Raw genomic sequence first — 18,161 nt, 5'->3', positions numbered from 1 at the left:
TTTTCTTTTGGGTCTTTTCTGGGGGAGAGATGGTCAGCTGTTCTCTCATTCTTGTTGTGTTTTTCTTTATCAGTTTACTTCTTCAACAAATCGTTGGTTCTTTTCCTACACAGCTATCTCAGAAGAAGAAAAGCTTTTAGTCCTATTGCATTTAGCCTTGTGTGGTCACCTTTCTACCAGAGGAGTTTTCATATTTCAAAAGACTGTTGTCTTTTAGCCATATGTAAAGAGGGAAAGGTGAGGGCTTTGAAGGAAGAGGAAACAAGATTTTCCAGAGCAGCAATCTGCTTTTCAGGTTTTAAGATGGCTCGTTGTTTGTTTTGGATTGTTGGGTTTTTTTCCCTTCTGTACAAGCAGTATTGACTAATAGAAGGGGTGTACCCAAGGGATTCACAAAGGACTGAGTTTGGGCTGAAGATGTTTACCTGGTCATGACATTTAGAAGCAGAGTGTGATTCCAAGGCTCTGGTCTTGCCTAAGGGTCTGCACTGAAAAACGCCTATTTAGCTTTTCACACCACTGTATTTTAATTGTCAAAGTAGTCCCCTGGAGGTGGCATTTCCTGATTTCCTGAGGTGGGTGTCACCATTTTGTAGATGCTTAGACAGTGCTGCTCGTACAAGATTGCGATGTGATATAACCTAATGTATTCCATGTGGAAGAGACGTCTGAGTGCATTTATGTACCTTCTTTATTCTGAAAGTGGGTAGCAGCCTACATGCTTGCTCACTGCTGTCAGCCTGATGTGACATCTGGGAAAAATATTCTTGTTGGTTACCTGTAGATTTCATTTGTTCCTGTCTCCCTGTGACTTGTAAAGAAAGAAAGGCAAGGATGTAGACATGGTACAGACCTGAGAACATGCAGCCTTACTTCTAGCTCTGCAGCAAAGCAGAGACTTTTAGAAGCCTTTTTACTTTGCAGTAGTCAGTGAGAAGTATTTGAATAATAATTATTAATCTCTCTGAGAGTTTCAAACTAAAGAGGCTACTAAATGCCAAGTACTGTTTTTACAGTGATGTAATTCTCTTGTGCTCGCTTTCCTAATTAACTTTCTTCACATAAAACTATTCAAGCAGGATTAGAGCAGGAAGTGTTGAGTACTTTAAAAGCAACAACTCACTGGAGCAAGCAAATATTCTGAGGGAGCCAAAGAATGAAATATCAGAATTGTTAACAAAAACATGCAATTATTCTTTAAATTGATTAGTTGCTGCTACTTTACAGCATTTTTTTATTTTTTTTTTCTTGTGCCTTTGACAGAGTGTGAAAATGTTCCTTAGGTTTGGAAGGTAGTGGGTCTTACTTCAGTGTCTGAAAAAATGTCTGGAGCAATGTAACTTTTAAAGGTGTAGAGTAGTCATGTAAATGTTATGTTAGGTTCAATGCCATAACACTTTATAAAAATGAAATCATAAATCTCAGACCTGTAAGATTTTTATCATTTAAATGATAAAATTGCTGAGTGAACATCTACACTAGATACAATCAGAAGGTGGCTAAACTTATGAAGTTCTTTGGACAGGTGTGTCTGGGGATGGGATAGGAACCCCTGCAAGTGAGACTCAGAGGGAATGGGTACAGATTGATCCCAGGGGTGAGGCAGACCCTTGGGTAGTGATGCTGATGGGTGCATTGGAAGTATGAGACATTCTCCAGTGCTGGGAATTTTTGTGGGAAGGCTGCTGGCATATACAGGCAGCAGGACATGCCCGGGATCCCAATACACCTGGGTGCATCAGGCTGGCTCAGTGTGTGTGTGAGGCTAGCCTGCAGGCACACAGCAGATGTCCTTCATGTTGTGCCTGTCTTTCTGCCTAGAATTTACCTGAGAGATAGACAGCAAACAGAAGTAGTACTTCTGTCCATGTGCGTGGGATGTGCCTCTGCAGTCTGGATTTGGAGATACTTGGATCATGACTGCTCCTGCCCTTGGTAATTCCTGTAGTGGTTTAGACTGTGGTCCGGAGCACAGACATGGAGATTAACAGATGGAGATGCTGTCTCTTCCCAAGAAAGACTTGGCCTTAAAGCTTAGAAGAAATAAAATGGTCTGGAGCAGTCAAGGAGAGACAGTGATAGCATTTATACCAAGGCTGTGTGTACACATTCCCTGAGCTTCATAAACATTGCTATCTCAGTTATCCTACCTCTAGGAGCGCTTTACAGGTTTCATGGAGAATGCTAAAGTTCAGATGTGAGCTATGAAGAAAGATTTCTTTTTTAAAAACATGTCAGTTTGATTGGAAATGGTGCCTGTAGCTATCTTCTATTACAGAACCAGGGGAATTTCCCTCATAAAAGTTTAATTACCCATGCAAATGATGACAGATAATTTAAGATGGCATTTTCAGAACATGGTCACTTTTGCATTCCTCTTTTCTCTTTTTTTCTCTCATGCATACAGTCCTATGTATGCATGCCTCACTTTTGTTGAGAATACAAAAACTCAAAGTGCAGCACACACACACACACACTCATTCAAAATTTGGAAGGAAAAAGTGCAGCTCTTCTGAAGTGCCATTGAGGATTTCTGGGAAACAAATGAGAGAGAAGAAAGAGAAGCATGACTGTATTTTTATTTCCTCAGTGAAGAGGAAAGGCACGAAAGTGAAGAGGGAGGGTGATGGCAGGTATGATATGGAGGCTTCTGTTTTCCAGACACTCGTGTGATTGAGATTATCCACATGCAAAATATACAAATGTATTAGTCAGAATAACTGTGTGCCTTAGTAATGCTATTTGCCTTTCTGATACCTCTCTTTTCCTGTTTTATTAAATACTTTATAACCTGGAATTGAAAATGAAGCGATTACATAAAAATATTTCTTATCCCCTAGTAGAATAATATTTCATGTAAAAAAAAAAAGTTGGGTTAAAATTTTTTCAACCTCTCTTTTTCCTATCTCATATATTTTTATACTGTGTATATTGAAGTTTAAAGGGTATTGAGAAAGGCTAATACGGTAGCTTACAGAAGGAAGTGAAAGTCACAGGAAGAAAGGTCTTCTGAACCTATGCATCTTTTATAGAGATCCAACTTTTTAATTTATTATTTGTGTTAAGGTTGACTCCCTTTCATGTCTAGAATGTTTCATTCATAGAAAAATCAACACATCAAGGAATTATTTTCTTTTGGGTATGGAATTTTATTTTCCTGCCTTTTTTCTTTTAAACTATATCAGCATCATTAATATGAACTGCTTGCCTGAGACTATTTAACAGAGTATCTTTTAATTGTGATTATTCAATAGTCATAATATAGTCATAAAAACTCTTTCTATCATTAGCTTAAGTTTGAATTCTCTCTGTCAGGCACTGTAAATTTATCTGTTTGTGTTATCTTAAGGTAAGTGCAAAGGGAGAAGACTGACATTAACACCCAGGCTGTGACTTGGTATTGTTCTGGTAGAAGGAAGGTTGCTGTTACAATGATAGATAGCTCTTTTCTGCTTTATCCAGTTGTGCTAATGATTCCCTCCAAGAAGCTCTTCATGAGAGCAAGAGCTTATTTGTCTTCAGAATTTATCAAAAATCACCTTGAAAAGCAAAGGCTTCCTTGCTGCCAGAGCCTAAAAGCATTGACACAAAGTACAATAAAAGCTGGAGTTCTGGAAAGGGCTGACAGAGAGCTCCTGAGCTAACAAATCCTTGACATTTCTGTTACACAAGAAGGGTTTACTTTGCGTATCCCAGGAAAGAGGCAGGCATACATACCTGGATTTTATTCATGTGCTACAGAACTGCACTTTATATATACTTGTCTTTCAGTAAAAAGGTTACAAAAAGAAAATGTTTCTCCTAAATACATTTCTGTACAAGATGAACATGTGTTACAAAAAGGAAAAAGCCATACTAACTGTGTTTGCTATTCACAAGGTACTGCTATGTTCCTTATCAGTTAGCTGATAGCTGAGATTGCTGAAAACAGCTATGGAGCAGTGCCAATAGAAAAGACTGAGGATAAGAATAGGACCATGATGGCTTTATAAAATTTAAAAAATGCGCTAGAAGATAGAAAGGAGAAATACACTGAAGAGATGTGGTTGTTTTGCTTTGCACTCACTCTTCTCTCCCAAAATGTGTTCAAGAATCTGTCTTTCTTCCAACATTAACAGGAGGAAAGCCAGAGGTGGCTGAGAATCAGCCTAAGAATAAAGCAAGTTTCAAGATTATAACCTTGAAAATAATACAACCTTAGCAAATAATATTGCAGATTAACTTGGCATGTATCACAGCTTGTTTAGAAAGTATAAAAATTGGCATGTATGCAGTCAAATCCGTATCTACCGTACAACTTCTGTGTTTCAGAGAGACACGAGTGTCAGACTTGTCTTTTACTGGATATTCTACCTCTGCTTACTCAAAATCTCTTTTCTTTCCTTGATTTTCCTGTGAAAACAGTTGAATGTCATTAGTTTTAATAGAAATTCAGACTCAGTAAGGAAAGGTTAGGGTCTTCAGCCTCTGGTCTGATGAGACCAACCCTGCCATTGGAATGGGGAGGAGAATCAGAGGAAAGAAAAGGTAAAACTTGAGAGTTGAGATAAGAACGGTTTAGTAATTGAAATAAAATATAATAATGACTGTAATAGAAAGAAAGAACAAGAGAGAAAGAAATGAAGCACAAGAAAGGCATGTGATGCCCAGTACATTGGCTCACCACCTGCAGTTGAGGCGCAGCCCATCTCCAGCAGTGATCAGCCTCTCACCTCCAACTCCCTCAGTTTATACACTGTCCTTGATGTTCTGTCATGTGGAATATCCCTTGGACCAGTCCAGGTCACCTGTCCTGCCCATGCCCCTGCCAGCTCCTCATGCACCTCCTCACTGGCAGAGTATGGGAAAGTGAAAAGTGCTTGATTTAGGGTAAGAACTACTCAGCAGCAGCCAAACCATCACTGTGCCTTCAACACTGTTCTCATACTAAATCCAAAACACAGCACTATACCAGCTACTCGCAAGGAAATGGACTCGGTCCCAGCCAAAACCAGGACAACAAGCTCTATGAGTCATTGAGCTCCAAAGTGAGAAGCTGGCAAGACACATGGAAGGATATTGTAAAACACGTTTTCCATTCCTGCCTTCCAGTGAAGATGAGAATATCATACACAACATCATAGCACTATTTTATTTTCTCCATCATTTTCCTTCTTCTTCGTGTCTTTGTGGAAAAAAAGGAAAAAAAAGCAAGGTGGAACAAGCTTTTGTGTTCCCCATATGGCATGCTAAGGTTATTTTGAGGCAAATGTCTGTAACATATGTAGTGTATGTTGTAGATAATAATAGAGATGGAGGAAAGACGTTAGGATGAAGATTTTGCAATGGAATTACATAGTAATTTGAGTTAAACTAGTAATTGTGTTGAGTTAGTTTTCAAGAGCACATGGAATTGGCTAGTGCTGACATTTTCCTCTAAGAGAAACCATCTATGATGCATAAATAATCCTGGAACATGGGGGGAGTCTGGAATGCAGCAATGCAGATGCTGATTTTGTCTGTCTGTATTTTTGGGATGAGAGGAATAAGAGTACCAGGTTGATTGATAACCCTAGTTCAATGGATTATCATTAATTTTTTTGGTTTAATTATAAGTAAACACCAAAAGCTGTGTCGATCTGCCTTTTTCTTCCTCCTTATCAGCTTTTTTATTACTGCTTCCTTTACCAACTCTGTTTTTCGTGTTAAAATACAAAAAAAACCCCTTGACAATAATGTCAAGATTTAAATAATTTTTATTTCTTTGATTCTAAATAACTAAGCTCTTGCACTGTAAAATTAGCTGCTTTTGAAAATGGCAAGCAATTGTGTGATTTCTAGCTGTAATTTTGCAGAAAAATAACATGCATTAATGGAAAACATTTTTCACCAAGTAAGGTCTCTTAATATTATGCTAGAGACATGTCACAAATCTAAAAATATGATCTTGTGTCAGTGTAATTGTGGTCATGAGTAAAGAGAATTGAAAAGCAAGCATATATAGACAACAAGCCAACACTTCTGGAAGTAAGGAATGTAAAGAAGGCAATTTTATTTAAAAGGTGTTCATTTTCTAATTTTCAAACAAATAGCTGAATAAGTCAGCATTCATTAAAGTACTGCTGGCTAATAATGTATTTCTCAACTGAAGTGGAATTGTAATGACTGAAGGCTAATTAAAAAAAAAAAAAAAAAAAGGCACAGAACCTTCCTGACTTAAAATCATGTAATTGAAAATGTCACTGGAAATCTGGCAAGCTAAGGGCTGTTGGGCTACTCCTCTCTAAATATTGTACAAAATGAAATTGCAGTTATGTAACAACAAACTGCACCAGCTGCTACATGGGAGACCTTCAGAACATCTGTGTTGGGCATTGCTCCATTTCATGATGGATGGATTCCTGCCTGCCAGACAAAACTGGCAAGAAAGTTGGGAATCATCCTGATTATGTTAATCAAGAGACATTTTAATCTTCCTTAGAGGAACAATTTTAGGTTCTTTTGTATATTGTTAAAATGTCATACTGTTTATGTAAGTAGCATTTCCTTTATTTGGTAAGAAAACTTATTTTCATTAGGAACTTTGTGGTTCTCAGCTCAAATTAGTTTATTAAATTATTTCATATGTAACATAGACACTTGTGCTACATACATATTTCTTTTCATCATCTGACTAGTAAACCACACTAGACTAAATCAGTAGGTTGAACTTCCTTTGATAAAGCTGAAGTTTTTAAAGCATAAATGACAAAGCTTTTCACTGGTTGGCCCTGGAGTAACAAAACACTGCTGCTTTTTCACATTATTCACTGTAAAATTTAATTAAATGTAACTGAAAATAAATGTTGATTATCGTTGCATGGAGGCAGGGACACAGATTAAACTCCACTGAAAACAGAGATACTCCCTATATTTTCCTATTCTCATTCACAGTCACAACTTGAAAGAGAACAAGGAAGGTCTGTGTGTTGCTCTGCAGCAAGATGTGGTCTGTGTTCTACATAGGCATTTAAATTAATGTTTATTTTCATTTAGTTTTGTTATGGTCCTTCTGTACTTAATAATTTATATAAACAATAATATTTACATTTCCATTTTATGTGCTTTTATATTCCCTGATTGTTTCTGCTGCTGTTGGTACCTGGGTAATCTCTTCTTCAGTCAATGTAAAGTAGCTTAATTATGAGCAAAATTTAATTGGCATTTTCAGTTGAGAAAAACATATGCTTCTCAGAGGGTAATTGCAATTTCAAGTTTGTCATTGTGCTGTGTGTCCTGGAAATGAAGGACTTTTATTTTATGCCAAAGAGATATCAAGGAGTTGTTGTGGTAGAATTCTTACCAAATAGCAGTATGAGATGTAGCAAAATTTCACCAGAGAATGAAATGCAGATCCATGCATGAAGATTGTGGTCATTATGGTATCAAAAATGCTTTTTCTTTTATAAAATAGGAGTGAAACATTTATGGAAAATGGAAAGACATGTTTAGATGTCTTTTAAGAACAGCAGTTTTTTCAGGACTAGTAGTGACATTATGTATTTGATTTTTATTACACTGTTCTGAAGATACAATTTTTGTAGTATTGTCATATGTAAAAACAGCTGCAGTGTTTTAAGATCACGGTGTTCCATGAATGTTCACCAGCAAGCCCATCAGCTGAGACACAGTAACTGATCTTGTTAATACCTGTAATCTATTTAAAAGCATTCCTGTAGTGCGTGACTTGATCTCAGCTGAGAAGCCAATAACAAAATGCTAAGGTGTGATAATGAATATTTTAGAGGCAGTAGTATCTTATGTGAAGTGAATGTAGGGCAGTGGTGACTGCACAGTATGTGCACTCAGTGTCTTGTATATTAACAGAAAACATGATAAGTCTGGTTAGGAGCACTTAGAATCTCTGTAGATGTAAGAGCTGGATTACTTGTTTTTCCTAGCTCTTTTTTTGTTCAACGTCATTTCTAGGTTAAACTAAAGAAATTAAAAACCCAGGAATAAAAAAGGAAAAGTATATTGCTTCTGAAGGCAAACCATTTGTTCATTCAAGTCATGGGTGGGTGGTGTTTTGTGTTTTGAGCCATGATGTTGTCTTTAATTATTTTTTTAGAGTGTTCATATTTTGGAACGAAAGGCTTCTTCAGGAAGCACAGACCCTTCTTTAAGCAAGCAGTTCCTTGAAAGTGATCATCTCTCTCTATCCAAGGTAAGCAAAAGCCTGGGATGGAGTCTGGGCAGTGTTTCCCTCTAGAGTTACAAAATAGTTTGACTGACACTTCAGGGACAGTGTTTTGTATGATTCTACCACTGAGTATATTGTGAGTCTGCCCTGGAGCTTATTGTTCTATAACTGAGGTGTAAGAAGAGCCAGTAATCTTTATTAGTAGATGTTATAGTAACAAAATTAAGGATTGGTTTGATTTGGTTTTGTTTTTTTTCACATGGAAGGCCCCAGAAACAAATTTTATTTTCTCAGAATATGGGGCTAGAAGGGACTTTGATGATCCTTGTGGGACCCCTCCAACTCAGGATATTATATGATTCTATGACTGAGAAATTTCCCAGTTCAGTCCTCTTATTAAGGTAGAGCAAGTCACATCAAAATCTCAAATTGCTGCCAATAAATATTAGTTTTAAAAATACATCCTAATAACATCCCTTGAGCATAGTTTGAAATTTCAAAGCTCTTGCTGAGACTTTCTTTCCTAAAGGAGAGAAAAGGATGCAACTGCAGGGGTGACATCACTCTCGTAAAAGGTAAAGCCTTGTCTGTGGTGTTTTGAAGTCAACTTCTCTCTGGGTAAATTGCTCAATTTTGCAGTAAGTAATTTCAAACAAGTCTAGTTCCACATAAAGAAAGCTTCATTTTAAGATACTTCATATGCAAAAGTAAGATTGTTACTGAAAAGGTGAGGGTGCTGTGATGGAATATTTGGTGGAAAAGAAAAATCTGGAATTAAATATCTGTAAGTTCTGAAACAGACCTGATAAAACAATTTTGAAAGGAAATATTTTGTTCATCCAGGGAAAATGAAATGGTTTATTATTTTTTATTTGGAAAAATAAATATTTTGCGGTCAAAAGTTGAGAAAGCAGTTGGTAGTGGCTCCCTTAATCGCCATACAAGGGGCATGTTCAGAGCCAGGGACTGGAAGCTGTGACTGTGTTCCCTCAGTCGTGCTGCTTTGCACAGGGCTCCTTCTCATGTAATCCCTGAGGAAACTCTGAAGTCCTAAAGTACTGCTGCTCTAACTGAGAACTGGCCCTGGGTGAGGACTCTTCAAGTGTATCACTTTCAGTTTGTTTTTTCCCCATTTTTGTCTCTCCTTCATAATGGCCCTCGCATTGCATGTATCTCAACACACCAAAACTGTGGGATGAGGCACAGTGAGGATTTATAGGAGGGTTTTAAGGACAGCTTGTAGCACTGATGCAGCAGGAGACAAGTATCCACACTGCACTGAATAATTGCTCATTTTGTCCCTCTGTGTCTGGCCTTTTGTCTAAATGAATAGCTATATGACATTGTGTGATTTCTAGTTGAGAATTAATCAATACTGATGTTATCTAGTAGATAAAAGACTTATGCCCGCAGCTGATGATCTAAAGGAGAAATCAATATGGTGAAGAATCAGTTGGCAGAGATGCAGAGACTCTCTGCTCACCCCAGGGGAGTTAGAGTTTAATTTGTCCCCCTCAAGTGCCAATACTTCCTTGTAGGGAGAAAATAATACTTATGTTCTTTCCTCTATAGAATGGAAATAGAACATTGAAGCTAAAAAAAGGTGCATTTCAAGTAGATTTACATACAATGGGATAGTTAGTTTATGGTTATTCAGGGGAAACTAAGCTGAATAAAGATTTCTATTAAAATTTACTGCAGTATTTAGTATTTGGGGCAGAGCTTTTCGCCCTTCTCAAAATACCGAGATCTTACCGAAAACTGTAGTTTTGAAATTTGCTGTTACTTTTGCAACTATATTTTCCTAATAGTAATGTTGATGTTATCAGAGCTGTGTAATTTATTTGGAGGTGTCATGAAAAACTGACAGCTCTTGGCTCTGAACGGTTGTTTCGGAAATCTGGAGACAATTTTTTTTTTTCTCCTTTGAGTGTTTGATGCTGCATGACCTCCTTCCTCTCTTGTTAACTTTTCATAACATTGCTAGGAGTTATGACAGATCAGCTGAGAAAATGCAAGTTTACAGCTTTGTAAGGTATAATTAGTAAAACATAGTCTGAGGAAGCTGGCAGTAAGAGATTTTTAAACTGGCGCAGAATTCTTTTGATTAATGTAGTAGCAAGAGGATAGAAATATACTCTAAAAGAAAATACAACTCCATCCTTTTCTCTTTAAAAATATTGTTCTTTACCTGTTCACTGTGTTACATTGTAAATCTGGCTTGAGCTGCACCAGTCACTGTGCAAAAGAAGTGGTGTGTACCAGAAATATGCTTTAGAAATATGCTTTAATTGGCTCCAGGAAAGGCATACAACGGGTTGTATCTCAAATGATACTGTTTCTGTGTTTTTCTCTAGGGAGAAAATTAGTTAGCTTTCCTATAAATTTCTCATAATACAGTGAAAATGAATGCAGGAAAATAAAAAGAAAATCCTTTTGCAGATTTCTGAAGGCTCAATTAGCAAGTGAAACTATCATAAAATGCCTTTGAAGATTATCACTAGCTACACTCAAAATCAACAATAAAGCAACATCTGCTAGTTTTTCTGATTTGGAGGAAAAACTGGGGCATCCAAAACCAATGTAACTTGTACCTTAAAGATGAGAAAATTTAAATTTCTTTGTGATTAAGAAATATCACAAAAGGCACTCTTGCTATGCACCTTAAGGTAAGGGTTAGAAATCTGAAAATGTTTGTATTTGGTAGTTTTAAACGAGATATAGCTAGACATATAGTGACCATGTAATTTGGTACCTAAATAGGTTGATTTAAAAGCCTGTCTTCTCCTTGTTGTATTGCATTGAAGAATTTGCACCACTCTTAAGTGCAATTTTTCACCATGTGTGTACAAAATTAATTAATCAATGTATCTTCATGCTTTTTCACCAGGAACCTGACAGCTGGGAAATCATAGAGGGTCTGAAAATAGGCCAGACCAATGTCCAGAAGCCAGACAAACATGAAGGTTTCATGCTGAAAAAGAGAAAATGGCCATTAAAAGGTTGGCACAAGGTAAATGTCTCAAAACCAAGGCAGAATGTTATCACCTTATTTGATGAAGTGGGATTTTTATTGTCTAGACAAAATTAGGATGTCAAATAAATAGCAACAATTTTGGTGTATGTCACTTTCTTCCACCTGTGTAGAGAATTTGGAGACACAGTTCATGGCTCTCAAATCACAGTCCCTGCTGCCTAAAGTTGTATTCTAAGTCCAGATTAGATTTGTAAATAACGCTGCAGATGCCTTGTGTTTTAAGAGGTTTAATCAGTACCCCTTTTGTTCTTTCCAATGTATTATATCGAAGTGTTGCTGTGTACTCCAAGGTTGCACTGAGTTTACATTGAAGTTACACAGCAGAGGAGGGCTGAGGGACTGTTCCATGTATCCCAGGTGTTTGTACAGGAGAGCATTCCTCTCCAGGTCTGCTGGCTGAGCAGATTTGTTCAACTTTGTCCTTGAATTTTGTTTCTCTTCTTGATTGGACTCTTCATTGTGAGCATGCAGTGGGACTATGCATTTTTGTTATAAGAGATTTCTATTTAGAAAAACCCTCAAACACCACAAAACTCAACCCCAAACCTCATGATTCTGTTTAGCTAATTTGGACACATATCTCCATGCAGGATTCTGTGTTACATTTGGTGTTCATAAACTCTATTTCATACCACAATAATTGCATTTCCCACCCCCTTTTTTAGCAACAAGATGCGTGGTATTGATGCTCACTCATATTTTTGTTCCTGAGGGTACAAAAAGGAAAGTAGTATAATTATAGTAGAATAATTTTCTGGGGCAGAATGCATTTTACTACAAACTATAGTGAAATCATTTGCTATATGTGGTGTTTTTTTCTGGGAAAGCACTAAGTTTGCTCTTTTTCTTGCTAAACGCTGTGGGACTTAGGTCTGAGTCCAAATGCAGTCCATACTTGTATAAATTACAGCTTTTTTCCCAATTTCTCTCTTCTTTCTGGGTGTTGTACTACTAGACATAAGCCTGCTACCCTTTTTTTCTGCATGGTTATCTACATTAGATGTTTTAGCTTTGTTTTACTTGACTAGAGTTCATAGTTTCAGCAGCCTGATACTTAGGCACTACTTGAATTCAGTCTAGACAGATTAATGGATTGCAAACTGATGTAGCTGAAATATGAAAAAGCACATCGATCCCCCATGCCCAACAAATCAGTCTGACCCTTCAAAAAAAATCAATTAATGAGTTACATAAGAATTTAGGGAATAAACTACTGTTCACACACTTTTAAAATAAATTCTATTAATGTGTTGCTATTTGGCCAAGTGTACGTTTTAGTAAGGAACTAATTTATAGGAGAGGAAAATGAGTCCAACTTTCACAGTTCTGTAAAGGCAATCACTCCTGATGATCTAGATTAATTTAGAGCAGTTGCCTGTGTAGATAATTTTTACTGTGATTAAGAACTTCACATTTTAGCATCCCTCTCTACTGTGCCTTACATTTCACCTTGGCAACTATGTTGAACTTACATTTTGAAACTTTGGGTTTGTTAATAAGTTGTGGTTTCTTTTCCAATGTTGGCCTGGATATCTTTTAATTTCCATAACAATACTCTGTGCTGAGAGTCCAGTGAGGAACTTCAGAGACACCAATTGTAGCATGTGCTGTGTTAGTGTTCTGCTAGCAAAGCCATATATAGCATCTTTTGTCTATTGAACATGTCGTGTCATATTCTGACAGTCCTGAATGTTCTTTAGCAGCTTACCAGGTACAATGTATGCAACTTGGTGAACTTATCATTCTCTGAAGTGCAGTGTGCTTTGGAATGAAATGATGAAAGATAATTTTCTTTTGTGTATGCAGCTTAGAGAGACAGAGCAATATGACATGAACATCATGTTGTTGTGAAGTGTCTTAGTGACCATACCTATGCAAAATAAACTCCCAAAATGTTCCTGTTGTTTTGGCATCTTATTAAAGAAATTTTATCTCCAGGTGTGCTGGTTTCAGCTGGGATAGATAAAAGTACTGTTTTTCTGCCCTGTGAGACACTGGTACCATCTGTTCTATGACTGACATAATTTCTAGAACTATCTTTGAGGGGGATTTTCTGCTGTCTAACTACTGGCCCTGCTCATTGTTAAATGTTAAATAAAAGGTTAAATCAAAGTTTTAAATTAGAGTGTTAATTTAGTAGGTTTACCTAAGGAAACCATTGTCCGTCCTTCCCATGTCACAACAGCTGTGAGAATCAAGCAAAGTATTTTGCTGTGTACTGGGATTTTGGCATAGATTAATGCTTCAGGTTACACTCTGAAATTAGGAATTATTTGCTATTACTTTGCATGTTTTTAAAGTTAGTGATGATAAATACAAGTTAGTGAATGTCATTTCAAGTCCAGTTTGCTGCTAGGCTTTATCTTTATGCTGTGTGCCAAAGTCTGCATTAACTTGACTGCAAAGCAGCTTGAGTGATCTGGTACAGACAAGCTAGGGCACCTTTAATTGAAGGATAAATACAGTGTGAATAGGGGATTCTGCTCTCTGCTCTAAGTCAGAACTGCTCAGCAAATTGAAGGTGTAGCAGTAACACCAGCACAGGCCAGTCCTGGTAGCCCTGTCAGTGAAGATGCAGAGGGCCACCCTGTATCACTAACACCCAAAACATCAGCCCTCCCGTGACCTGGGGATGTTTGGTAAGCTGTCATGTTTGTTCTGGTACTGTATTACCTAGGTTAACACTAGAAAAAGTGCCTTCAGCATGAGTTACAATCTCATCTGTACTTCACCAAATAGAGGTCTGCCATAAGGCCCAAAGTTTTGGATGGTAGACCAGGGTGTCTCAGAAGGTCTTCCTTTTGAGATTCAGATTTTGCACTAAGAAAAACTGCTCACTTCCTGGATAAGGAAGGTAGGTTGTTAATTTGAATGTAACCAGCTTTTGTGGGAAGAAAAACAGGAAAAAAAATGAAGAAAGAGATTTAATTAACTCTTTCTCACAGACTTTATTACATTGCCTGGAAAATTGAAAAAATAATACCTTTCATTTTCAAAGTTTGTTAAGATAAACCTCGAACATAATGCTGAAAAAAGAGAATCTAGGTTCTTCTGTTTAGAAGATAATTGTTGTCAAAAAACAAGCAAGAAAATTAATACTGTACTTATCCTTGCCTTCCAACTCCGAAACATTCCTTAATTGCTACAGGGTAATCCTTTTCCAGATGAAGTGTTGTACACAGTTTAAATTGCATCTGCTCATTAAGAAAGAATGTTGTTGGATTTTTTCTTATAATTTCAGAGGTTTTTTGTCCTGGATAATGGAATGTTGAAATATTCAAAGTCACCAATTGATGTAAGTAGAGTTGAAGACTTTAAAACTTTTAATGAAGTTCAGTCTGCTCATACTCACTCTAGGCATATTTATGATAGTACACCCATGAAAGTTGTTTATGGATTTAAAGAGAAAGCATGTAAGATTTTGGTTATGTCTTCAAGGATTCTACATTTTTTACTTCTTTGGAAATATAAGTTTTTGAATGAAGCTGTGAGAGAGATTAAACTGATCACGTATTTTTCTTCTCCAATTTTTATGTCAGCTCTGGCTGATATAGCTCTGGATATATATATATTCAGCTCTGGATATGACAAAGAATTGATAACTATGTTCTCTAGAGATGTAAAAGGTAGCAATAAATTAGTCAGATCAGATATCAATAACTACCAAGTTGTAGTGGCAGGATGTCAAGTACTGTCTAATTTTCTCTGCTTCTCACTTACCTGTACCTGTGCACTGGTGTGAACCACTTTACAGACCCAAACTTTGGAGCTGGCTTTGTACCAGCACTTCTTGTGAGATACTTTTATCTGACTATAAGAATAATAAGTGGTTGAGTGGTTTGTCTCAGTGCAGCTTTATTTTCTAAGATGGCTTTTTGCTAAAATATTTATAAAATGGGAAACTATTTCAGTACCAGATATTTTTCTGTTAAATATATTGGAAAAGTGCATGATACTTCTAAAGCTGCACCTTGATTTTTTGATTTTAGATACAGAAAGGAAAGGTCCATGGGAGCATTGATGTTGGTTTATCAGTCATGTCTATAAAAAAAAAGGCTCGTAGAATAGATCTTGACACAGAAGAACACATCTATCACCTAAAGGTAAGAAGTGAAAATACATACTTTATTTTCCATCCTCAGTAGAAACAAATGAAATTGAAAAGATTGTGCAGAAAAATATTGTCTTGGATGCTTTCTTGATAGCAAATTTTTCTCCAGGTGAAATCCCAGGATTCATTTGATGCATGGGTTTCAAAGTTACGGCACCACCGATTGTACCGTCAGAATGAGATTGTGAGATCTCCCAGGGATGCCAGCTTCCATATATTCCCCTCAGCATCTACTACAGAGTCTTCACCAGCTGCCAATGTGTCGGATGGAAAGGTGTGCAGTTCTTGGGTTGGAAACTCATGGCTTGCTTGTGGGTAGTTTCAGTGGGCTCTTCTTGTAGTGCAAATAGGACAGGAACATCCATTGTGGGAACTGATGGCCAGCAAAAAGCTGCAAGGGTGTGCAGCTGAAATCAGCTGAAATACTGTCTAATTTAGCCTTACTTCACTGAAATGGGCTGCTGTACAGATCTTGCAAAGTGTTCACCACCCATACAATTTGCACTAGCCTTTGTCATCAGGTATAAATCTGTCTCTGCTGATTATGTTCTTCCTCTTAAACAGCAGCTTTCCTAACTGGTACCTAGCACACTCCACTTGTGAGGTTCTCGGTTTGATTCTCCAATGTGCTATTCCAAAAAATTTGTGTTTTTTGGAACTTTGGAGATGAATCACAGATTTCATTGAAAACACAGTGCATAATTTGGTTTCTATTCTGACGTAGTATAGTTATTACACTGACAAGGCAATATAAGCCACAGTAAATATAAGCATTTTATTATGCTTTAGGTGCAGCAAAATAACTTCCCCTGGCAGCCTCCTATACCTTGCAGTAACAGCCTTCCTGTCACCTGCACTACTGGTCAGAGTAAAGTAGCAGCTTGGCTGCAGGACTCTGAAGAGATGGACAGATGTGCAGAAGGTTAGACTTTATCTTTTCATGCCTTGTTCTTTCAGCAAAACCACTTGTTGATATACAAAAGTGTCCTGTCAGTAAAGTGGTTAAGTTACATCATTACATGAACATGTAGTAGCTCTTCAGGTAATGAAAAACTTTTACCTGGTGGTGGGAACTTTGCTCTCTATGAGTTCTGAGTTGTTGCTTTTTAAATTTATCACAATAATCTGTGTTATTTTAATGGATGTCATTGTTCAAATATGATCACTTTTTGAGGTCCAGAGCTGTTGCTGACTCCTATAGAAATAAAAAGTGTCCAATATCCCTGAAAATAAAACTTTCACTTGGATGCCTTACTACAAGGGATTTGGACACTTAACTTTTATAATGCAATTAAGTTCTAACAATGGACACCATGGCAATAAAAAGTCTGAATTGAAACACCTAATATATTCTTATTTTATATCTGTTAGATCTTGCTCATTGTCAGTCTAACCTTGTGGAACTCAGTAAGCTTCTTCAAAATTTAGAAATACTACAGAGAACTCAGTCAGCACCAAATTTCACAGACATGCAGGTAAATATGTCTGAACATAAATCATTACACTGAAATATTTGTTCTTTCTGTTAAGGGAAATACAGAGGTGATGTCTGTTAACTCAAAATGTTTTTCTGAAATAATAGTTAATCTTGGATGAAATGTTTATCTTTTATGTTTATTTTAATCTTGTGTAATACTGTTTCTGTTCCTGTGTAGACAAGTAATTATGATGTATTTAGTGTTTGAGTTAAATAGGATAAATCAAATTATTAAGTTATTTGCAAAACAAAACTGAGGACTGTTACAATATAACACATGTATAAATTGAAATTGTATTTAAGGAGTTTTTGTTGAGTGAGATAACAATTTAAGTTTTTTAAGGATTGGACACCCAAAGACCTTCAAAGATGAAGTTGCATGCTCTAGAAAAGGGGGCATAGTTCAAAGGTCCCAAGTTTTGGACTGTTACCCAGTTCAGGGTGAGTGTTCCTCTTACCAGAAAGCAATGGCAGATCCTAAGTCATAAATACTTTCTTCCACTTTCACTGAATCTTCTTGTCCATACAAATATCTGAGTAATACCACAACAGAAATCCACGAGGATTTCAAGGTAGCTTCCTAAATACTACACACCCATGAAAAGAAAGGGTGCCAGTAGTTTAGCTAAAGGAGCCAACTGTACCAGGTGTTTATAAAAGTGTATGGGTAGCTACAGCTGATCACTGCTCCAATTTCGGGTCCCCAGCAGCAGCGTTCTTCTCCTTACTTTCTAATTTGTACCTGTCTAATGCTACAATTCTTGACTAACTTGCTGTATTGTCTGTGTTGCTTGTGTCAACTTAATAGCACTTTGTTGCTTTTAACTATTTGTGTAATGTAGGCTAACTGTGTAGATATTTCAAAGAAAGACAAGCGGGTCACGAGACGATGGAGAACAAAAAGTGTCAGCAAAGATGCAAAAATTCAACTTCAGGTACTGAATGCACTATGTTTTACTTTTCACTGTACTTCTAGATTAAATTCTAAGCATGAAATGATATATTAGCTAAAAGTAGGAAGTCAATGTGCTGTCTTTCCTGTTTCTGATGAGGTAAATTAAATCTCAGTTTGTTGTTCAAAACCTAGAGAAGATAGTGAGAAAAGTACTGATTTTATTATAATTCATATGAAAACATTGCCATCTAGAGAAAGGAGGGGGATCTGAATATTAGTCATTTCAGGTATTTAAAACTCAGTATACATACACCATATGGGGATACTGCTATTCCATATCAAAGTTGCAAAGGAGGAATGTTGAACAAGTGACATCAGATTAAAAGCAGAATGAAATAGTAAACACACCAGTTGTCTTATAGGTCTTGTCAAGACCTATACTTGGAATATTGCCAATTATAAGTACTTTCACAAGCCTTC

The 18,161-nt window shown here is 36.9% G+C and overlaps 1 protein-coding gene across 6 annotated transcripts in view; it reads left to right on the top strand.

The window, feature by feature from the left end:
- OSBPL6 (oxysterol binding protein like 6) overlaps window positions 1-18,161 on the top strand; it is an 87,304-nt gene that overhangs the window by 44,400 nt on the left and 24,743 nt on the right. For 4 of the 6 annotated variants that reach the window (XM_086896678.1, XM_086896673.1, XM_086896674.1 and 1 more), the window contains exons 3-10: window positions 8,090-8,185; window positions 11,052-11,174; window positions 14,440-14,493; window positions 15,188-15,301; window positions 15,419-15,583; window positions 16,099-16,231; window positions 16,681-16,784; window positions 17,629-17,721. In XM_086896678.1, coding sequence (XP_086752804.1) covers window positions 8,090-8,185; window positions 11,052-11,174; window positions 14,440-14,493; window positions 15,188-15,301; window positions 15,419-15,583; window positions 16,099-16,231; window positions 16,681-16,784; window positions 17,629-17,721 — 882 coding nt within the window. The remainder of the gene's footprint in view (window positions 1-8,089; window positions 8,186-11,051; window positions 11,175-14,439; window positions 14,494-15,187; window positions 15,302-15,418; window positions 15,584-16,098; window positions 16,232-16,680; window positions 16,785-17,628; window positions 17,722-18,161) is intronic. The other 2 variants (XM_086896676.1, XM_086896675.1) reach the window with 1 other exon arrangement.

The sequence above is a fragment of the Cyanistes caeruleus genome, chromosome 7 (assembly GCF_971803275.1).
Source record: "Cyanistes caeruleus chromosome 7, bCyaCae1.hap1.1, whole genome shotgun sequence".
Classification (NCBI taxonomy): Eukaryota; Metazoa; Chordata; class Aves; order Passeriformes; family Paridae; genus Cyanistes; species Cyanistes caeruleus.
This window is presented reverse-complemented; position numbering and strand designations above follow the sequence as displayed.